This window comes from Sander vitreus, chromosome 22, assembly GCF_031162955.1.
Source record: "Sander vitreus isolate 19-12246 chromosome 22, sanVit1, whole genome shotgun sequence".
Classification (NCBI taxonomy): Eukaryota; Metazoa; Chordata; class Actinopteri; order Perciformes; family Percidae; genus Sander; species Sander vitreus.
In genome coordinates, this window is record NC_135876.1 from 5,413,572 (window position 1) to 5,433,428 (window position 19,857).

Below are 19,857 nucleotides of genomic sequence, written 5' to 3' on the forward strand. Positions count from 1 at the left end.
TTTTTTAATAGCAGGTAGTACAGACATTAATCAGCGTTTTGCCATACCCAGCCCTACTTCTACAGGGGGACTCCAGGGAGTAGGAAGTAGGTGCACAGGTACGATTCATTCTGATCCCAGGCTGATAGTCAAACCGTAACTGCTTCACTGAAATGAAAGGAAACATCCTCTCGCTTCACCATGGTTACAGTTGGACGAGGAGGAGCACTCTGTGCTCCTATTGGTCAGCGTCTGAGAGCATGTTGTAGCAAACTGTGCTCCTCATAACAACAGGGACAGTGCTTATATATATATATATATATATATATATATATATATATATATATATATATATATATATATATATATATATATATATATATATATATGTGTATATATATATATATATATATATATATATATATATATATATGTATATATATATATATATATATATATAATGTGTATGTGTATGTTCCATATGTTGATGGAAACGTTGGGGACAAATTATGCCAAATCCCAGTGATGGAGCCCTGTGTTTGTCTCTGCAGTAGGGCTGTAATCAACCAAAGAAAATCTTGGTCGACTGAAATCCTGAAAATTCGACTAAAAATCGGCTGCGGGGGGTAGCCTTGTCCGCCTAAATTAATTATATATAAACATAAAAAAACTAGTAGGCTATTTGCAGTATATTAAATCGTTTTTTAACCTAATTATTTTGCACTGAAATGACACACTCGAGTCTGTCTGTCAGCTCTGACAGCGTTGCATCACGTGCACCTTCGCAATATCATAACCTTTGATTTCCGAAAATAGTACTATGTCAACTAGTGATATCAGCACAACAACTGTTGAGGAATATGCAACATAATACTATACAATAATATACAATAAGACAGTTGTTTTTGTCATATGTTATAATAACTGACGGACACTATCATTTCAGCAGCTCGGTGCATGTCCTTGCAACCTAACGCAGACGAGTTGGCTTACCGTTTTTAGGTGATATGCCATGTTTGTAGTTGAGCTGTGATATGCAAACTGTTACTTGCAAACTTTGCATTTGACTTTTTTTCCATTATCTATTTTTGTAAAATGCTGCCACACTGCCGATGTCTTTGACATGGTAGAGGAGGACTGACTATAAATTAAACGCTCACGATTAAATAAATATTCAGCAAACCACCAGACCAAGGCCTTCTAGTACTTTCTTCATTCTGTCTCCAGTGGGTTGGGCTGATCCAAAAAGGGAAAACAAGGGGGGTGTTCTGAAGACCTGTTACCTGTGAAACAGGGGTGCTCTGAAAACATCCCCGTTAGCAATTAGTGCTTTCCACCTGATGAAATTAACACGGCAAAAAATAATAAAAAAAAAAAAAAAAAAAAAAAAGAGAGAAAGAAATTAACACGGCAAAAAATCGACCAATCAGAACTTTGGTCGAGCCAGAACGTATCGACCAATAAATCGATTAGTCGACTGGGAGATTACAGCCCTACTCTGCAGCATTCTCTCTCTCTCTCTCTCTCTCTCTCTCTCTCTCTCTCTCTCTCGCTCTCTGTGTGCGTGTGTATTGATTTGTGTGCTGTGTTTGGCGTTTCTGCTGGTAGTCCATGTATTACATTATTAGATTAAACTTGATCGTCTCTTCATTTAAAGCGACTCCTGGGGCTTCCTCCGTGTTCCTCTGTCTCTTTCTCTCCCCCCGTCGTCAGTGTTATGAAGAATGGTTTATCGAGTCCTAATCAGAAGGCAGCCGTTTGTTGTCCCTGTTTCTCTGGGTACCTGGCCCATAGCAGCGCTCTCACAGTACACCTTCATTATGTCGAAGCCACCACTGAGCGAAACCATTTCTCAGACCAGTTAATTCAATATTTAGAAACCCAAAACGCAGTGTGTTGCTTTTGCAGTTAGACTATTAGCAGAGTTCTCTACACCAGTATTTGAGTGTCATATTCAAATGTTTTCATACTCAACCTTGGGGAAAAGTTGAGCTTGTTCGAGAGCTAAAACCATTAGTGAATTACACATTATACACACACACACACACACACACACACACACACACACACTACGTGTACACAGTCCACTGAAGAAAGATCCCATCTCTTCTCCTCTAGCTCCATTCACATGAAGTCACGTCAGCCTCAGCCCCGGCAGATTACACTCACTCCTAAAATATTGACTGGTACTGTCTGCAGCTTGTAGATTTCTTTTGTTTTTTCTTGACTCTAAAAAGGGTGAAAGGGGTTTAAAAGGGATGAGGGAGGATGTTAATAAGGAGGGAGCACTAGGCAAGGCGTAGAGAGGGGGGTGGATGGAGGGAGGGATTAAAGTGGTTGGGCCCCTGCTGACGGGCGGCTTTGTAATGTATTGTTCCTCTGTTGCCTGGCGACCATACAGCCAGCAATGCAACACCGAGCGCGGCTATAAAGCGCCGTTTCACGGATCAATGCGGTGGGAAGGAAGTTATCAGCGTCCAGCATAGACTGAACCTGCAGATAGCGCCGCACTGAAGACTTAGAAAGAATGCAGTTTTCAGTTTCTTACAATTACTCTCACATTGTACGGACCTACTCAAGTTTTTAAATACTGGTACTTGTAGTACTGTAGATTATCCATTGATGAAGGCCATGAGAAACCTGAACGCCCTGGATAAGACTAGATCTAGTAAGTGTAGTAACAATATATGTTAACTATTATGGCTGTCAATCTTCCTCTATAATACTATTCAAATTCCATTTGTTATTTTATTTAATATTCGAAAAATCAAATATTAAATGCTCAAATTCATCCTGTTATTAATATTTACGATATTACACAGGTTTATGGATCGCCAATGCCACTATCAGCATGTGGTGTTGTTACTCAATCTGTCCACTAGAGGGACTACTAACATTACAAAACAAACCTTTGAAAACAGGTGAGCGCTTTCTTATTAACCATAAAACAGTGGGACAAAATGAATGACTTTAATTTGTCAACTTTAATGTACCTTGGCTCAAGCTCGTGAATGAAATATTTAAATCCAGACCCCTGCGTGACGTTGATCGGTCTCGTATCTTTACATTTGAACCGTGCCAGTTTGTCCGTTATCGCCTGGTGGACAGCTGGTAAGCCCCGTGATGAGGAGAGAGGCAGAAAAAAAAGTCATTCTTCAATTCCCCGGACAGATCACCTAGCTTGTCAGGGTGTAACGTTGTCAGGTGTGCCCTCAGGTCGCTTTCTGCCATTTCTGATAGTATTGTGATGATGATACCGCGTGGATGTATGCATTAAGGGAACGTGTACAATTGTGATACGATTCAAAAACGTTGTTCATCAGACTAAACAAAAGCATTTAATGTTCACGTGTGTAGGCCAAGGCAACAAGAAAGGCAAGATTGCATATAAAACATTTAAAAAAAATTCATAAAAAGCAATATTCGAATAGTAATTTTAGCATTCGAATAGTATTGATTTTTTTAATATTCGAATTTCAGAATTCGTTCCAACAGCCCTGTTAACTATAGAGTGTGGTCTAGACCTCCTCTATCTGTAAAGTGTCCTGAGATAACTTTTGGTATGGTTTGATACTATAAATAAAATTGAATTGAAATATGTTAGAGAGAGAGAGAAAGGTCATAACATTATTACTGCATTACATATTGATTATCATAACATTATTACTGCATTACATATTGATTATCATAACATTATTACTGCATTACATATTGATTATCATAACATTATTACTGCATTACATATTGATTATCATAACATTACTGCATTACATATTGATTATCAGTGAACCATGAGCCATGGGTTTCAGGCATTCTGCTGTCTAAAGGGGTGCTAATGTTGTCTCTGGTGGTGTGCACAGTTGTCTGCAGATGCTTCATGTGTAGAAGTGCTCTGATTGGAAGAGTGCAGCCCCCCCCAATGGAAAGGGCTGTTTTTAATGATTTTAATTATTGTTCAGTTGTTTTATGAAAACCTTCCCCTGTTTGTTTTCTTTGTTGACTCCATTCATTCATTTTTAATAAAGGTTTCCTCAAACTGCTGCGCAGGCTAAGCCAGCTGCACGTGGACTAACATTGTGGTGGAAGAGACACCGAAGGAAAGACGGTGTGATGAGTTTCCTTGTTTAGTAACAAAAGTAATGGCTTTGGCTGTCTGCCGCTGACTCATCCACAGACCTGTCTGCCTGCTGAGCGTGTGTGTGTGTGTGTGTGTACTATTGGTATTTACACAATGAGATTTCTGATAAATAATCATCAGTAATGTGGATATAATGTCTAAGTGGGTCAAGGCAATTAATAGAACAGCTAGAACAGTCTGGTAAGTTCAGAAAATGACATCACTTTACTGTAATGCAGCCTTTAAAACCAGGAAAAGACACCACTTATGCCATATTACGATATCCAAAATCTAAGACGATATCTAGTCTCGGATCTGCTTCCCGGCACAGCAAGGGGACACAGTCTGAAGCCCGTTCATCCAACCATGCAGGCTGTGTGTTGTTTCATCACATATGACATCACAGAAAGCTCGTTCCTGCTCCTGGCACCAAACAGCAAGACATTGAAGCACCACTTCCTGTTACCAGCTTCCCTTTAATTTAACACACACCGCCACACCCCATGGGACATTCCAGTTGTTTAGCTGTCTAGACGTGTGTGTGTGTGAGTCAAAGGAGACTACTGTCAGCTGGCTTTTATTTAACTGTCTCCTCACACGGTGTCTGTCTGGTATTCACCTCTGGCACGGACTGACTTCCATCATTTGAACATTCTCAGACTGCTCATGTGTTTCCTCTCTTTCACTTACGTACTTAATAATTCAGTGGATTTAAAAATCTTCTGTTAGTACTGTGGAGCTGTTGCACCACGTTGCAGCTTTCCACTGCTGTTGTCCTATTGTTAACAAATCAGAAGGCACTGTAGCCCATTGTGTTGGCACCAGTACTTTAAGCTCCGTCTCTGCGGAAGACTGACTGGGAGTGAGAGAGACACAACACAACAATAGTGTGAGAAGGGTATCATAAGGAAAGTATAAGTAATTTAGTGCACAGCCTGTGAATTATTCACTGGTCTGTCTGTGTTGCTTTAACCTGGCCATCATGTCTCTGAATCAGTTCAGTGAAGGTAACACTGAAAAACAGAAAAAGTCAAACAATGTGAAGACACATGGACACATCATCATCAGCTGGACTTTGTGATGGCTTTAACTGCCCCTGGAGAAGATGAAGGGTCATGTCTGGTCACGGTTCAACATTTTTGCAACTCATTTCCTCTGTCTCTGACATGAAAACAAATGAAATAAAGCCATCAGGAGCACTAGATGCTCTTGTTAAACGCCTGCATCGTGTTATTCTCAAGGGGGTAAGCGAGCATCCGGAAAGCGTACCTCCTATGGGGAGATTGTAGGCTAACAAGCCATCACCTCCCGCTAGCATTCCATTGACTGCCATTCATTTTGGCGTCACTTTGACAGCGAATAACTTTACATCTGAAGCGTTTTAAGACTCTATTTGTCCATTGTTTATTTCTAAAGAAACACGACCATGTATAAAAGGCTCCATTACCTCGTATCACACCTTATGGCTCCGTAGCAGACGTTTTTGTAAAAATAGGCTAACGATTGTGTCATAACCACGCGACTTTCTGTCGCACAGTAGAGAAATTACCGTACAGTACAGGAGAAGCTCGCAGGCAGTTTGGACTTACATTGGCTGTTTAAGTTTAATTACTAATGTGAACTAGCATTTTAGTTAGCAATAATTTGCCTGTGTCCATGTTATCTCCTTACATATACCTACTCTCTCCGTCTCTGCAAGATTAGGAATGATTGAGATTTCTCTTGGCACAGCTACCAGAAGACTTCCAACTTTCAGACCGGTTGCTCACGGCACATCTAAGTCTTTAAGCTCAGTTGGAGGCTGCGCAGTAACGCTCAGCCATCACCGGAAAAGTGACTTTGCTGGTGTCCGTCGAAGTATATGGCGTCACTGTGTCCATTCTTTTAGTGTCTATGGTTATTCTAGCCATAAGTAACACAACTCAATGATTTGTGTTGAAACCCACTCAATGATGAAGAAGATGTCTGCACAGCTCTTCCAACAGGAGCACCACTGTAATATAAAATCCCATATCCTATATCTAATTAACTTAAACATGAGCTGTGGCAGAGGAGTGTTTTGGTCGCTGATGTTTTCTACAGCTCCAGCAGATGGCACAGCCCTGTTCATTTCATACCAATGTCTGCACATTGACTTTCCTAGTCTATTGTTACTAGGAAGTAAATGACTATTCATAGTTAATAATAATATCTGACTTTTGTGAAAGTGTTGTGGAAAGGATGACTAAGGGCTTTGGGCTGACCCCGGGTGTTTCTGTGGCCCGGGGTAAAGTGCTATGTGTAAGAAACGTCCCTGTAGTCTGCAGGTGATAAACTGTGTTGTTGCCAGGTAACTGGCTCTGAAATCTAAAGCTTCACCACCTACGTGACCTTTTGTTGGATTATGTCTATTATCTGCTTTGACATTTCAAGCTTCATTTGTCTCTTTTTTATCGTCTTCTGTCTTCTTCCTCAGCCCTCCAGTGTTACTGTGACCGCTGCAGTGCCAACTCCAGCTGCTTCACCGATGGAGTCTGCTTCGTCGCCATCCGTAAGTCGGGTGGTCGGCTGACCACTGAGCAGCGCCAGTGTGTGCACGAAAATGAACTGATTCCACGAGACAGACCTTTCATCTGTGCCCCGTCCGTCAAACAAGACAAGGGCATTTACCCCATGTGCTGTACCACGGACTACTGCAACAAAGAGCCTAACCTGACTATCTTTCCTGGTAAAAACACACACACACACACACACACTCTCACTCGTTAATATTAAGGCTGTCATTTTTGACATTAAAGGATTTTTTTCAAACCTTAAAGGATTATTTCTCAAGTATTTAATACTCATATCGACGTGATAATCGACTAATATGCTTTCTTTGTCCTAATGTGTATTTATACTAATGTTAACGTTGCGTTCACTTTGACACCCCTAATGTGTGTGTGTGTGTGTATATATGTATGTATGTGTGTGTATATATATATGTATGTGTGTGTATATATATATATATATATATATATATATATATATATATATATATATATATATATATATATATATATATATATATATGACTATGCAACTGGCCTGTTCCAAATAGCAACTGGCCTGTTCCAAACAGACACATTTTGAACGAGCACTGTCTTTTAAAATGTTAATTGGCAGTTATTACACTCCCAATCCAAAACCTTTAACTTCAGCTCTCAGTTAGCTGCTCATCCGTTCACCACCTCACCACGTCTTCTCTGTTGTTAAGCTCTCCTTTTTCACAAGTCTTCTCCTCGCCGTCATTAATGTCTGTGCTTCATCACAGAGGCAGCAGCTGCTCGGTGGTTAAAGCTGTTTTTCCTGCTATTCTACTGAATCACCCAAACAGATAGAATGCAGCCATCGTCTGCTCCCAGAGAAGTGCTCCAGCTCTCTCATACGTTGACGTCTTGGCCCGATGTAACCCCCTACACCCACCAGTCAGATCTTAACCAATGTCCTGTGTGTGTCTGTCCCCCTTGTGTCTTGCAGAACCCACAGTGAAGCCCCCGCCTCTGGGCCCCGTGGCCCTGGCGGCGGTGATTGCCGGCCCCGTGTGTGTGTTCTGCCTGCTGCTGGTCCTGGCCTTCTATGTCTGCCACAGCCACAGGGGTCTGGGGGCCGGCGGTGCAGGAGCCCACCACCACCACCACCGGGTGCCCAACGAAGAGGACCCCTCCATGGACCACCCCTTCATCACCGTGGGAACAACGCTGAAGGACCTCATCTATGACATGACCACCTCGGGCTCTGGATCAGGTACGACGTTCTGCACGCCGTCCCCGGCCTTCAGCTGCATGGGTTACAGATGTTATCAGACTGAACTGCAGGAAGTGGAGCAGTAGAGTTTGGCGCTGTATGAAGTCAATAAGTCCCCAGTAGACTCAGGAGCTGTGAGATGACCAAGCATTGCAAGTATCCGAACAACAGCATATCCCAACAACAGAACGGATGAGAGACACTTATACATTCCTTTATTTACAGTGATGTCTTGTGCTACATCGTTAATAAAGGCCGGTATACCTCCGGGTAAACTAAGGAGGTGTGTGTGGGTGGAATCGCCTTGAAAGTGACCAATCATAAGAGGTAGAGGTGTGCTGCTTAGTTTTATACGCGCAGGTGCCATTCTTTCTGTTTTGGTGCGTGCGTGCGTGTCTACAGCTGCACACATCTTACAGTACAGTAGAAGTCTATTAATTATTGACTGGCTGGCCCTGATTCAGGCTGTGTAGGCTACACACACACTGCATGCTCACCATAAATGAGCTCCTCTCTGTGGAGACTGGCACCTCAAACACGCCAAGCAAATACTTGGACTCAGTTTTCTTGATATTTACACCATATTGCACGATATGCAAGTGTGTGTTTGTTGGTAGAGCTGTGTGAGCTGTTTTAATGACTGCTGAGTCAGAGTGTGGGTGTGTGGGTGTGTGCCTATTGAAATCGGAGAAGGATTTTCCTTCTTCTCTCATTTTCTGTTTCCTCATCAGCAGTTGACCAAACTGGTGATCTGACACACAGTATTTCAACATGTTGATTATTGCACTTTTAAAAAGGCTTCCGTCTCCTCAGAACGTGCTCAGTTATTGAGCAGAATATCTAATGTTTAAAGTGAGTATCATGTGTTCAGAGGTGCCCCCCCCCCAAGAGATCCTGCACTCAACAGTGGAGCTTCTTCCCACCACATCTGTTACCTTTGGTAAACCTCTCTCTTCTTTCCTCTATCAAAAGTGTCCCTGATATGTCCTCGCACTGGAGCCCTTTGACTAAAAGCACAGATGTCTCCCCAGGGGGTGTTTTAGGGCATGGCTATGATGTGATTTCCAGTGAAAGTGTGTAACGTAACATGGCTCCTCCCTCGCGCCTCCCTTGCTCCTCCCTCTCGTCTAAAATCGTAACATCCGCAACCAGGATGGCTGCGCCTGCAACGGCAAACTCGAAGACTCATAGCAGGTCTCCACAAACCAATGGGTGACGTCACACATGCTCTGTCCATTAATATTATGCAGTCTATGGTTCAGACCTGTTGATCATGCTGTTGCCTCGTACTTGGGGGGGGCGTGCACATCGGAGGTTTCCTCCTTTATCACCACCTTGCTATAGCTTTCTTAATGTTTCTCTCCAGGCCTGCCACTGCTGGTCCAGAGGACTATCGCCAGGACCATCATCCTCCAGGAGAGCATCGGGAAGGGCCGCTTCGGGGAGGTGTGGCGGGGTAAGTGGCGTGGCGAGGAGGTGGCCGTGAAGATCTTCTCCTCCCGTGAGGAGCGCTCCTGGTTCCGCGAGGCCGAGATCTACCAGACGGTGATGCTGAGACACGAGAACATTCTGGGCTTCATCGCTGCTGACAACAAAGGTGAGGAGCGTCCAGCAGATGCGGATAGACGCGGATAGACTTGGATGGACGCGGATAAACTCGGATAGACTCGGATAGACGCACATAGATGCAGATAGACTCATATTAACTCAGATAGACTCTCATAGACCCTCATAGACTCGGATAGACTTGGACGGAATTAGATATACTCAGATTAGTCTATATCCACGGCGTTCCACTTCCGGGATTGTTCCGTTGCCGACGGAAATTCCGTCAGATTTCACTCTTTTCGGCTGGATGTACGTCCCCTTCCTCTTTCTTTGTGTTGGCGTTCTAAACTCTGGTGGATTTCTGAGGACTGTGGTTAACTGCTCCTCAGATCTCTGCAGGGTAAATCCAGACAGCTAGCTAGACTATCTGTCCAATCTGAGTTCTCTGTTGCACGACTAAAACAACTTTTGAACGTACACATGTTCCACCAAAACAAGTTCCTTCCCGAGTCCGGCGCTTAGCTCCGCCCAAGACGATTGTGATTGGTTTAAAGAAATGTCAATTAACCCGAGCATGTTTTTCTCCCATCCAGGAATGCTGTGTCGACTAGTCAGACCTTCCTCCGCAGCGCTGTGGAGGAAGGTCTGGACATGCGAGACTAGACTCGGATAGACTCAGACTCAGATAGACTCAGACTCAGATAGACTCAGATAACCTCCAGAGCATCAAACTGGAGCCAGCAGGGACACGCCGACTCACCTTCACAGGGAGAACAGCTCCACGGTTAGCAGACTAATGAAATGCCATCAGAGAATCAAGATGGATTCCAACCCTGTCAATTAAATTAAATTAAATTACAGCTGTGGGACACACACACACACACACACACACACACACACAGGTTGCTATCTGTATGTGATGTGAAGGATAGGATGTGTGATGTAATGTGTAAGGACATTTGGACTACATCACAACTATCTAACCAACTAACTAAGTCAGCTCACGCAGACATCAGTCAATCAATCGATTAATACAATCGATTAATTTGGCTTGATTTCAAACCAGTTGGAAAATGTTTAGACCGGGCCGAGCCTTGTTGCTGAGCCTCGGTCTGTCTGACAAACATCTGCACATCATAGAACTCGTATATTCATCATGTTGAGACGTTATCGTAATCACCCAGTAATCCGGGATTGTTGTCTCCATGGTTACCACGCATTTCACAGTGCAGATTCATTAACATGTAAAGAAACAAGTTCTTTTCAATATTTCTATTTACTCACTCAGAGCATGATGGGTAACGTGGTAAGTCCTGCAGACTGACACTGGGGATGAGTCCGTCTTTAACCGTGGTCTGTCTGTGTGCAGATAACGGCACGTGGACTCAGCTGTGGCTGGTGTCGGACTACCACGAGCACGGCTCCCTGTTTGACTACCTGAACCGCTACACAGTCACCGTGGAGGGCATGATCAAACTGTCCCTGTCCACCGCCAGCGGCCTCGCACACCTCCACATGGAGATAGTGGGGACACAAGGTGAGACACACACACACACACACACACACACACACACACACTGCTCCAGGTCTTCCTGGGGTTCTGTCATAAACTGTTTGGAGTTTCACAGTTATTATTAGTTTTGGATTTTTGGCCATCTGTAACTTTCAGTTTTGTGTTGATTCTAGTGGCCGCTTTGGACAAAAGTGGTAGTGTTTTTACCACACCTGCTGTGGTAAAGGTCTTTACGTTACGGTGCCGTTTTACTGAGTTAGCCTTACCGGGAGGTCTTATAGTAGAAAATCATTCATTTACAATAAGAGAATACGTTACAGATGCATCGTTGCATTTCAAGTGTTGCAGACGGTGACTTAGTCTACTTTGGATGTATCGTGAGCTAAACTGGGTATCACCCTCACTGTGTCACGAGCCAAAGCATTAAGACGTACCAACCTAATAATAACTTAGATGAATATAGCTCATTTCATGAAACACACGGATGCTTTACACGAGTACAGGGCGACAAGGGAAAAGAACATAGCAGGCCAACACAAACACGGACTGAAATTAAATAAAAACCGGGCACTAAATGGAAGGATGATGTAATTTTATGTCAGCTACTGACGTACAACCACATCGTGCGATCTAAAGTTATTTTATGAATGAAGTAGACATATTGCATACCTGAGGGCCAATTCGGGGTGGGTTTTGAATCATTTACAATCCCGTGGTTGTCTCTATCTGTTGAAAGCCCGATCGAGATTGGCTTGTCATCTGTCTTTCTCCCTTTTAGCTTTTAGTTCTTCGTTTAATTTCCTTCTTTCCTGTGATGGTCCTGCCTAGGGCTGGGCGATATGGAGAAAATCAAATATCACAATATTTTTGACCAAATACCTCGATACCGCAACGATATTGTAGTGTTGACTATCGCTGCTTTCACAAAATATATACACAATGAGATTTTTGATAAATAATCATCAGTAATGTGGATATAATGTTTAAGTGGGTAAAGGCAAATAATAGGACAGTTACAACAGTCTGGTAAGTTCAGAAAATGACATCACTTTACTGTAATGCAGCCTTTAAAACCAGGAAAAGACACCACTTATGCCATATTACGATATCCAAAATCTAAGACGAGATCTAGTCTCATATCACGATATCGATATAATATCGATATATTGCCCAGCTCTAGTCCTGCCCCAGTATCAGCCATAACTACAGCAGATAACTTCTAAAAATCAAATTAAAATACAATTAGGCCTATATAAAGAAATCTCCTGCTACCTTTTTCCTGGCTGGATACTCACTAACAGGCTTTTCAGGTGTTACACCGAAGTCTGTGACCCTCAGAATGTGTTACTGTAGCGACGTCTACCTGCCGTAAATCATTCTGTGACTTTGCGGGAAAAATCAGACCCGGGCAGAGGCACTAATACAAACTATATATTAGGGCTGTCAAAATAACGCGTTAATTTCGATTAATTAATCTGAGAAAAAATAACGCGTTAAAAAAAATAACGCAGATTAATCCATTCCATATTGACGTTTGACCCAGAGCCGTTCTAGCCACCATTGGACTGTAAAATGAAGGAGGGAGACGAGAATGTGCTGCCTGGATTATTGATTGGAACATTTACTTATAAAAATCTTCTTCCTGAATAGGGTTGGGTACCGAAATCCGGTGCTAATACGGCACCGGCGCTTCACGATCGGTATCTACCAGACTGGATAGCAACGCGGATTTCGGTGCCACTGATATGTCTGCGCTTCTCTCGGATGCTCTGAAACAGACGTTACAGGCAACAGAAACATCGCTGCACGTCATGCTAGTTAACACTATACTCGACAGCAGCTAACGTTAGCCTACCGCTAGCTAGTTAACACTATACTCGACAGCAGCTAACGTTAGCCTACCGCTAGCTAGTAGCTGGATTAAACACGGTTAAAATGCTGACAGCTAACGCTAAACGGTGTAAAGTTTGACTGTATTTTACTGTAGAGGATTCAACACCGGGACGTAACAATGTGCAGCTGCCGTCGGAGAAACACACGGTGCGTTCAATGAAACTGGTAACCTACAGTCTCGTGGTGCATTCAAAGTTGTTGTTGTTGTTGATGCCTTAGCAATAAACAAACAAGTTTAATGTTGCTGACTGTTGTTTAGTACCCTTCTTTTTTCTTTTCTTTTTTACTTTCTTAAAAAGTATCGGTTAAGGCACCGGGCAAAAATTATGTATGCGATTAATTTAGATTAATTAATCACAGAGTATGTAATTAATTAGATTAATTTTTTTAATAGATTGACAGCCCTACTATATATAAATAGTGTTCTTTTCACTGTTAGTCTCGTTTGCTGTGACAGGTCATTCATGATCATCAGATGGAACATTTCAGAAACATTTAAAAGTTACATATAGTCACTTTAAAGAAATGCACACTACTAAATGAATATCTCCTTGTTGGACATCAGATTTATATCTTCATCAAACTGGACTGAAGAATCAAAGGCCTGATATAAAAATGTCTAATCTTCTTTTAAAGGAGCTGTACTATGATAACCAAGTGTCAAAGCAAAAATCAATACTGTCTTGATCCCTTTTTCTCTTTTATATCCAATATATATTTCTACAGTATATAGCTGATGTATGGAACTCTTGGTTGGTGCAGGGCTTCTGTTGAATGTGCCACTGTCTGTCTCCAGGGAAGCCAGCCATTGCACACAGAGACCTGAAGTCCAAGAACATCCTGGTGAAGAAGAACGGGACGTGCTGCATCGCCGACCTGGGGCTGGCCGTCCGCCACGACTCGGCCACTGACACCATCGACATCGCTCCAAACCACAGAGTGGGAACCAAAAGGTGACTGCGTGTTCTGTCTCCACTGGAGGAACTGGAATCTGTCATCAATGTTATGTTTCCCAGTTATAGAGCACTTTTCGATCCGTGAGCACACCAAAGGTGAGCATATTTAAAAACCGGCGCAGTGTTACAATGTCAGCTGGTGAGACGAGTTTCCTTTTGGGATAAACTCCGTTCTGTGCGACTGTGGGCAGCTGTGATGTCACAGTGAGCGACGGTGAACGTAAAGACTGTCGGCCTGTCTGTCTGGACTGTTGAGAGACTGCCTCAGCTCTGCTGTGCTGTGCACAGCACAGATAGCTTGAAATCTGTGCCTCTGTGCTTTCCCTTTGACATTAAACACCACCTAGTATGAAGCGGGATGAAGTCTGGGGTCTGATGCATGCAGGCCGGACCAGATACTGGAGCCGTCAGCCTGGGGTTGGAACAACAGACGCACCCACTGTACCAGTTGGTAGACGCACCCACTGTCCCTGTTGGTAGACGCACCCACTGTCCCTGTTGGTAGACACAGCCACTGCCCCTGTTGGTCCACATGTCTCCTGTCCTGTTATGTAGACACATCCACTGTCCCTGTTGGTAGACACATCCACTGTCCCTGTTGGTCCACATGTCTCCTGTCCTGTTATGTAGACACAACCACTGTCGGTCCACATGTCTCCTGTCCTGTTATGGAAAGTTAGCGGCACTCTTTCCCTTCCTCCTCCCACAGATATAACAGCACAGCTGTCATCCTGCTCTGTTTTTCTCTCTCCCTCTTTTTCTTCTTGTTTATGTCTTTCTCTGCCTACATGTCTGGCGGGGGTTTGACACTGCGGCTGATTTCCAGCACCCCTGAATAATTCAGTAAGCCTCGGGTCAGTGGAGACAAAAGCTCTGGCCTTGACTGAATCCATGTCACATATTGATGGTCTGATCTGATCCCACCATCATAATGCCAGAAAAGAAAGAGGCTCGTGCACACTGCAACCCTTTAGCCCTGATTTTCCTGAGCTCCTCGACCCCCCCCATCAAAGGCCAATCGGCGCTCGGGAGCCATGTGTACACTGTTCAAAGATGCCTCATAGACACTTTCGAGATATCTAGCAGGCTCAATACCTGGACCTGTGTGTCGGGACGTTGCAGCCAATGAGAGCACAGGACATGAGCTGAGGGGAAACCTGGGGGAGGGGTCTCCTTTAACAGTAGGAACTTTACTGTATGTGTTGCATTTGAAACATGGACCAAAGTTGGTGTTGCACCTCGAAGAAACAGGCTGCAAACAGTAAGACGTGTGCCAAAGACACCCCCTAACCTTCTTTTCTTCTTCATTTTATCGCCGATAATCGGCAACTTGGAGCACTTGTTTCTGGCTGGACATGTCCAGTGTCACTTTTGGTGACAAAACGCAGTTTGGAGACGTAACCCTCCGGGTGAAAGATCTTGTAGTGTGACCTCCTGTCAGCGCTCAGTCATGTCGCGTCACCACGGCGACTTCAAGACAGGAAGTTGTGTAGTGGGAGCAGTGGGTAGAAGGCCAACACAGCACCAGAAGGAGAGTGAGACCTCCTTCCTGCAGCTCTGCCTCTACCCTCTCTGTCGCACGGGCAATGCTGCGCAGAACAGCCAATAGGAACGCTTGCTCTCTCGCTCTGAAATGACCTGTGATTGGCTGAAGTGCGTGGAGTGCTGTTAAGAAATACTTTGAGGAAATCATCTGTGTTGTAGAAGGAGCAAAGCTCTCCGTCAGCTCCGCTCATCAGGCTAGGTAGCAACGTATACCATGATGTAACATCACGGACTCCGTACATGCCGTGTGGTACAGAAACGAGTGATGTTTGCTAACAGCGCGTGGTCTTTTTTTCTCTCAGGTATATGGCTCCGGAGGTGCTGGACGACTCCATAAACATGAAACACTTTGAGTCTTTCAAGCGAGCGGACATCTACGCCATGGGCCTGGTGTTCTGGGAGATCGCCAGCCGCTGCTCTATGGGAGGTGAATGATGACATGGCAGCATCTGCGTGGTGGAGGGAAGATGCATGGTCAGACACACTGATGAGTATTTGAACCTGGTGTCTTTCTGTCAGGCATCCATGAGGACTACCAGCTGCCCTACTACGACCTGGTCCAGTCGGATCCATCGGTGGAGGAGATGAGGAAGGTGGTGTGTGAGCAGAAGCTTCGGCCCAACATTCCCAACCGCTGGCAGAGCTGTGAGGTAGGACAGGGACAAGTCTGTTCCCCATAGACTGTAGGCTTCAGTCTACACGTCCAGTTTCCGCCTCCTGAGGTCCTGAAGTTTATGTGTAACGTTGCTATCGTCAGCGTGATATGACTCTTGAGAAACAATGCTAATGCTAGCATATAAATGAATACTAGAATGTCACTCACCAAAAGAAACAGCACAGACTTCTTTACTGTCCTTTTTAGTTCCGCTAAACGCACAGCAAGCCATATTATTTCTCCGATATTTGCATGATAAATTCCCCAAAAGGCACCAGCACTAGTCTAGCAGAGCAGACAGCTAGCGGCTAACATTAGCCTCTTGTGACGACAGCCACCTGCCACTCAAAGGCCAACTTTAACTCCAGACTTTTAGAAAGTCGCTATAGAGACCACCAGGCTGTAAAGTTAGGCATTTTAACATGGGGGTCTGTGGGGATTGACTCTCTTTTGGAGTCAGCCTCGCGTGGCCACTTGAGGAACTTCATATTTTGGCACTTCCTCATTGGCTTCCTTTGTCAGACCCGGAGGTTGGCACCTGCTGATAACTACATGCTAGTTGGCCGTTGGCTGTAGTCTTCGTAGAGCTGTAACGGTACACACCGTCAGTCACGGTTCACTGTGAGTTCAGCACTAAGACAGACCATTAAAGAGACTGCTGCCCTCTGGACATTTTGTCAAATTATTTTCATTTTAAAAATAGGAGCATTATAAACACTTGTGTATCACATCGTACGAACACTGAACACACACTTTCAACAGGCTGTGAAACTGAAACTGAAAATGGGGATGCGCCGATACCGTGCGCATGCACTCGTACTTGTAATCATAAAATCACTCCGATACCACCACACCAGATACCACCCCATAGCAATGTGACATTAACTTATCCGTCGGGCAGGTACGCGGCGGAAGAGGAGCCATACTGCTGAAAAAAATAACAAGAGGCTCTTACCCAATACGTGATTGCACTAGATGACCTGGAGGCATCTCTTTGAGTTGGCTCCATTTAGCCCATACATCAGACTGTCAGGTTAAATGAGGCCGTGTCTGAACGCTTTTGAATGTGCAAGCCCTGACATCAGCTATTAGCTTCAGCTGAGGAGTGTGTGTAGAGCTGATGAACGTGGCCTGGCCTGGAACGTGTCGGCACTGTAGAAAGGTGCGTACTGTAGATGGAGCACTAGCGTCTCAGCAGACGGACGCGGAGAGAGACTGACTCACACATACAGCCACACCAAGGGGTAAACTGAAGATTCAACTACATCCCAGAATATACCAGATAAAACGGGACCCAAATGTGCTGTTGAAGCTTTAGGTTTTCTTTAAAACCATGATCAGAAGCAGATAGAGGTGTCGGCAAACAGCTGATAAATGATTTTATTTTCAGCAGCTTTTATACCTGGAAGTATAAAGTCTGTGTCGTGAAGGAAGCATGTGACTGCAAATAAGAGTCTGCCCACACACAGATCATGTGACGTCCCGGTTTTCATTGGTCTGGATTTAGAACCAGTCCAGGTTTAGCCGAGCTTTGCTCAAAGACCGAATGGAAAGTGCTGCATAAAATCCCCATCCTGTTGTAACTAACGTCTCCTCCGTCCTCTGCAGGCCCTGCGGGTGATGGCCAAGATCATGAGGGAGTGTTGGTACGCCAACAGTGCCGCCCGACTCACCGCCCTGCGGATCAAGAAAACCCTGTCTCAGCTCAGCCAACAGGAGGGCATCAAGATGTAGACATCCCTACCAAACACATACACACACACACATACACCTCTGACTGGCATCCATATCATTATCATTACAGTATTATTATCTTCATTATTTTTCATTCGCTGTGCCCCCTTTGGTTCGAAGGGAACTGAAGACTTTTCCCCCTGAGCTCTTTTTTCTCATCCCATTTCCTTCATTGACAAACTGATGAGTCCTGAACGTGAGGAGGCGTGTGTGTGTGTGTGTGTGTGCTGACGTGCACACAGGATGGATGGATGGATCGAATGAGGGAGGGCTGCGAGCCATTAATGGATATCCTCCATCTTCCTTTGCTACATTCATCACATGGGACCCATCTCAAGTCCCGCCTCCACCACTCATCACAACCAATAATAGCTCAGAGCCCGTCAGGTTACCGTTAGGCCAGCCAGGCAGCTGGGAATAAGCTGGGCGGCCTCATTGTATATCAGCATTAGAGAGCTAAGCTTCTCTTCAGTAGGGCTGCACCTCGCTCATTCACATCTTTGAAGAGTGCTGTGAATCATGGGAAATGTCCTCCCACTGGAAACGATCCCAAGGGAACTTTTGGATAGATCCATGTGATGTGGCATTAGCATGATACGTACATATTTGAATGCGTGAGGTGCATAATCAGTTCTGATCACAGGGACGCTGAGCAGTGTAACACGTACCACACTTCAGTGACCTGTTAGTCAAATCCAAAGACGAGCAGGATGAACGGTGCACATTTGGTCCAACATGCTCTGTGATTTACAGAGGTGGAGCTTTATTCCACTGGTCCGCAGCTGTCGGAGCCACTCGGCCATGATCCAGAGTATTTCAGAGTCAAGGTGGCGTTGTGTGCAGCCCTACTGTTGAGTTGTCTTACAGTAGCATTGGGAACTGAAGCGTGGACCCGGGGTTTATGGGACGGTCTGTAAGCCGCCCTGCGGGCTCCTTCATCACTATAGTTCTCTCTCATCTCTGCAACACGTTTGCACTGTTGTATATCCGTCACTCCCCCAGGGAGTCGGACAGGTCAGTTTAATTTATTGTGTTTTGTTTTTTTAATTTTCTTTTTGGTGGCAGGGGATCTTTTTTTGCTAAACTAAACTGGACATGATGACCTCATTCATTTTTGGCGAACATGATCAACATATGCAATATACAGTGGATAAATGTGTCTATTTTCTATACTGTGCTCTGCTAAACCACAAACAGCAAGAACAACAGCAACAGCGCTCAGCTGCCACCATGCCTTCCAACCAGCTGTTACCGGAAAGTGCCAGTGCTTTAACAACCCAACTCCTCTCATGTCGGCTGGGGGGGTGTGTGTTTGTGTGTGTGTGTGTGTGTGTGTGTGTGTGTGTGTGTGAGAGACACACTGTGTGTGTGTGTGTGTGTGTGTGTGTCAGAGAAGAGTAGCCTGCCGAGCACACAGCAAGCTCGTACTATGCACACCCAAGAAATAGGTACGGAAAGCAAGGAGAGACACACAACGCCGTCACAGCACCCCCAGTCCAGCCGACTCTCTGGTGCCATCACGACCCCACCCCCCCACCCACACGCACCGACACCGACCACCTCAGCAACAACTCATCGTGCAGCGAGTCTGGACAACGCGCTCCAGCACCTCAAACTGTGTTCATTTGGAAAGATAATGCCACAGAAGCTGGCGGCGGCTTTGGAAAAAAAAAAAAGACACAAAGACTTGTAAGCATTACTGATGTTGCCCTATAAATGTAAACTCTTGGATTTCTGAGTTTTGTTCCTTTCATGTCAACCTTTTTCTCCTCTGTAGGATAATCAACAACAAGGAGGTACATTCATTTAAATATAGCAAACGGAGATTTACTAAGCCATAGATTTTCCAGGTTATGTATAATTTTGTTTTTTTCTTTTTTGTGGCAAGGTCTTTTCTACTAGAAAAAAAAGAAAAAGAAAAAAAAAGGAAAAAAAGATGAAAATGTGCATCAAAAGGACAATTTTGTCATTTCAGCTTAGCAAGCCTTAAGGGACCAACACATAAGAGTCAGGATCTGCTCTTATTCTTTCTTTCTTTATTTGTGTTTAGTTTTTAATGAAAAAAGATTTATATATATATATATACACACATATATATATATATATATATACATATACTGTATAATTGATTACTATGATAAATGTAGTGTCA

At 44.3% G+C, this 19,857-nt stretch overlaps 1 protein-coding gene across 1 annotated transcript in view; it reads left to right on the forward strand.

Moving 5' to 3' along the window:
* Positions 1 to 19,436, forward strand: part of tgfbr1b (transforming growth factor, beta receptor 1 b) — a 31,747-nt gene extending 12,311 nt beyond the window's left edge. The window contains exons 2-9 of the mRNA XM_078280106.1: positions 6,552 to 6,803; positions 7,595 to 7,861; positions 9,228 to 9,458; positions 10,779 to 10,946; positions 13,612 to 13,768; positions 15,619 to 15,743; positions 15,836 to 15,966; positions 17,580 to 19,436. Of these exons, the coding sequence (XP_078136232.1) occupies positions 6,552 to 6,803; positions 7,595 to 7,861; positions 9,228 to 9,458; positions 10,779 to 10,946; positions 13,612 to 13,768; positions 15,619 to 15,743; positions 15,836 to 15,966; positions 17,580 to 17,705 (1,457 nt within the window). The 3' untranslated portion in view covers positions 17,706 to 19,436. The remainder of the gene's footprint in view (positions 1 to 6,551; positions 6,804 to 7,594; positions 7,862 to 9,227; positions 9,459 to 10,778; positions 10,947 to 13,611; positions 13,769 to 15,618; positions 15,744 to 15,835; positions 15,967 to 17,579) is intronic.
* Positions 19,437 to 19,857: the final 421 nt, after the last annotated feature.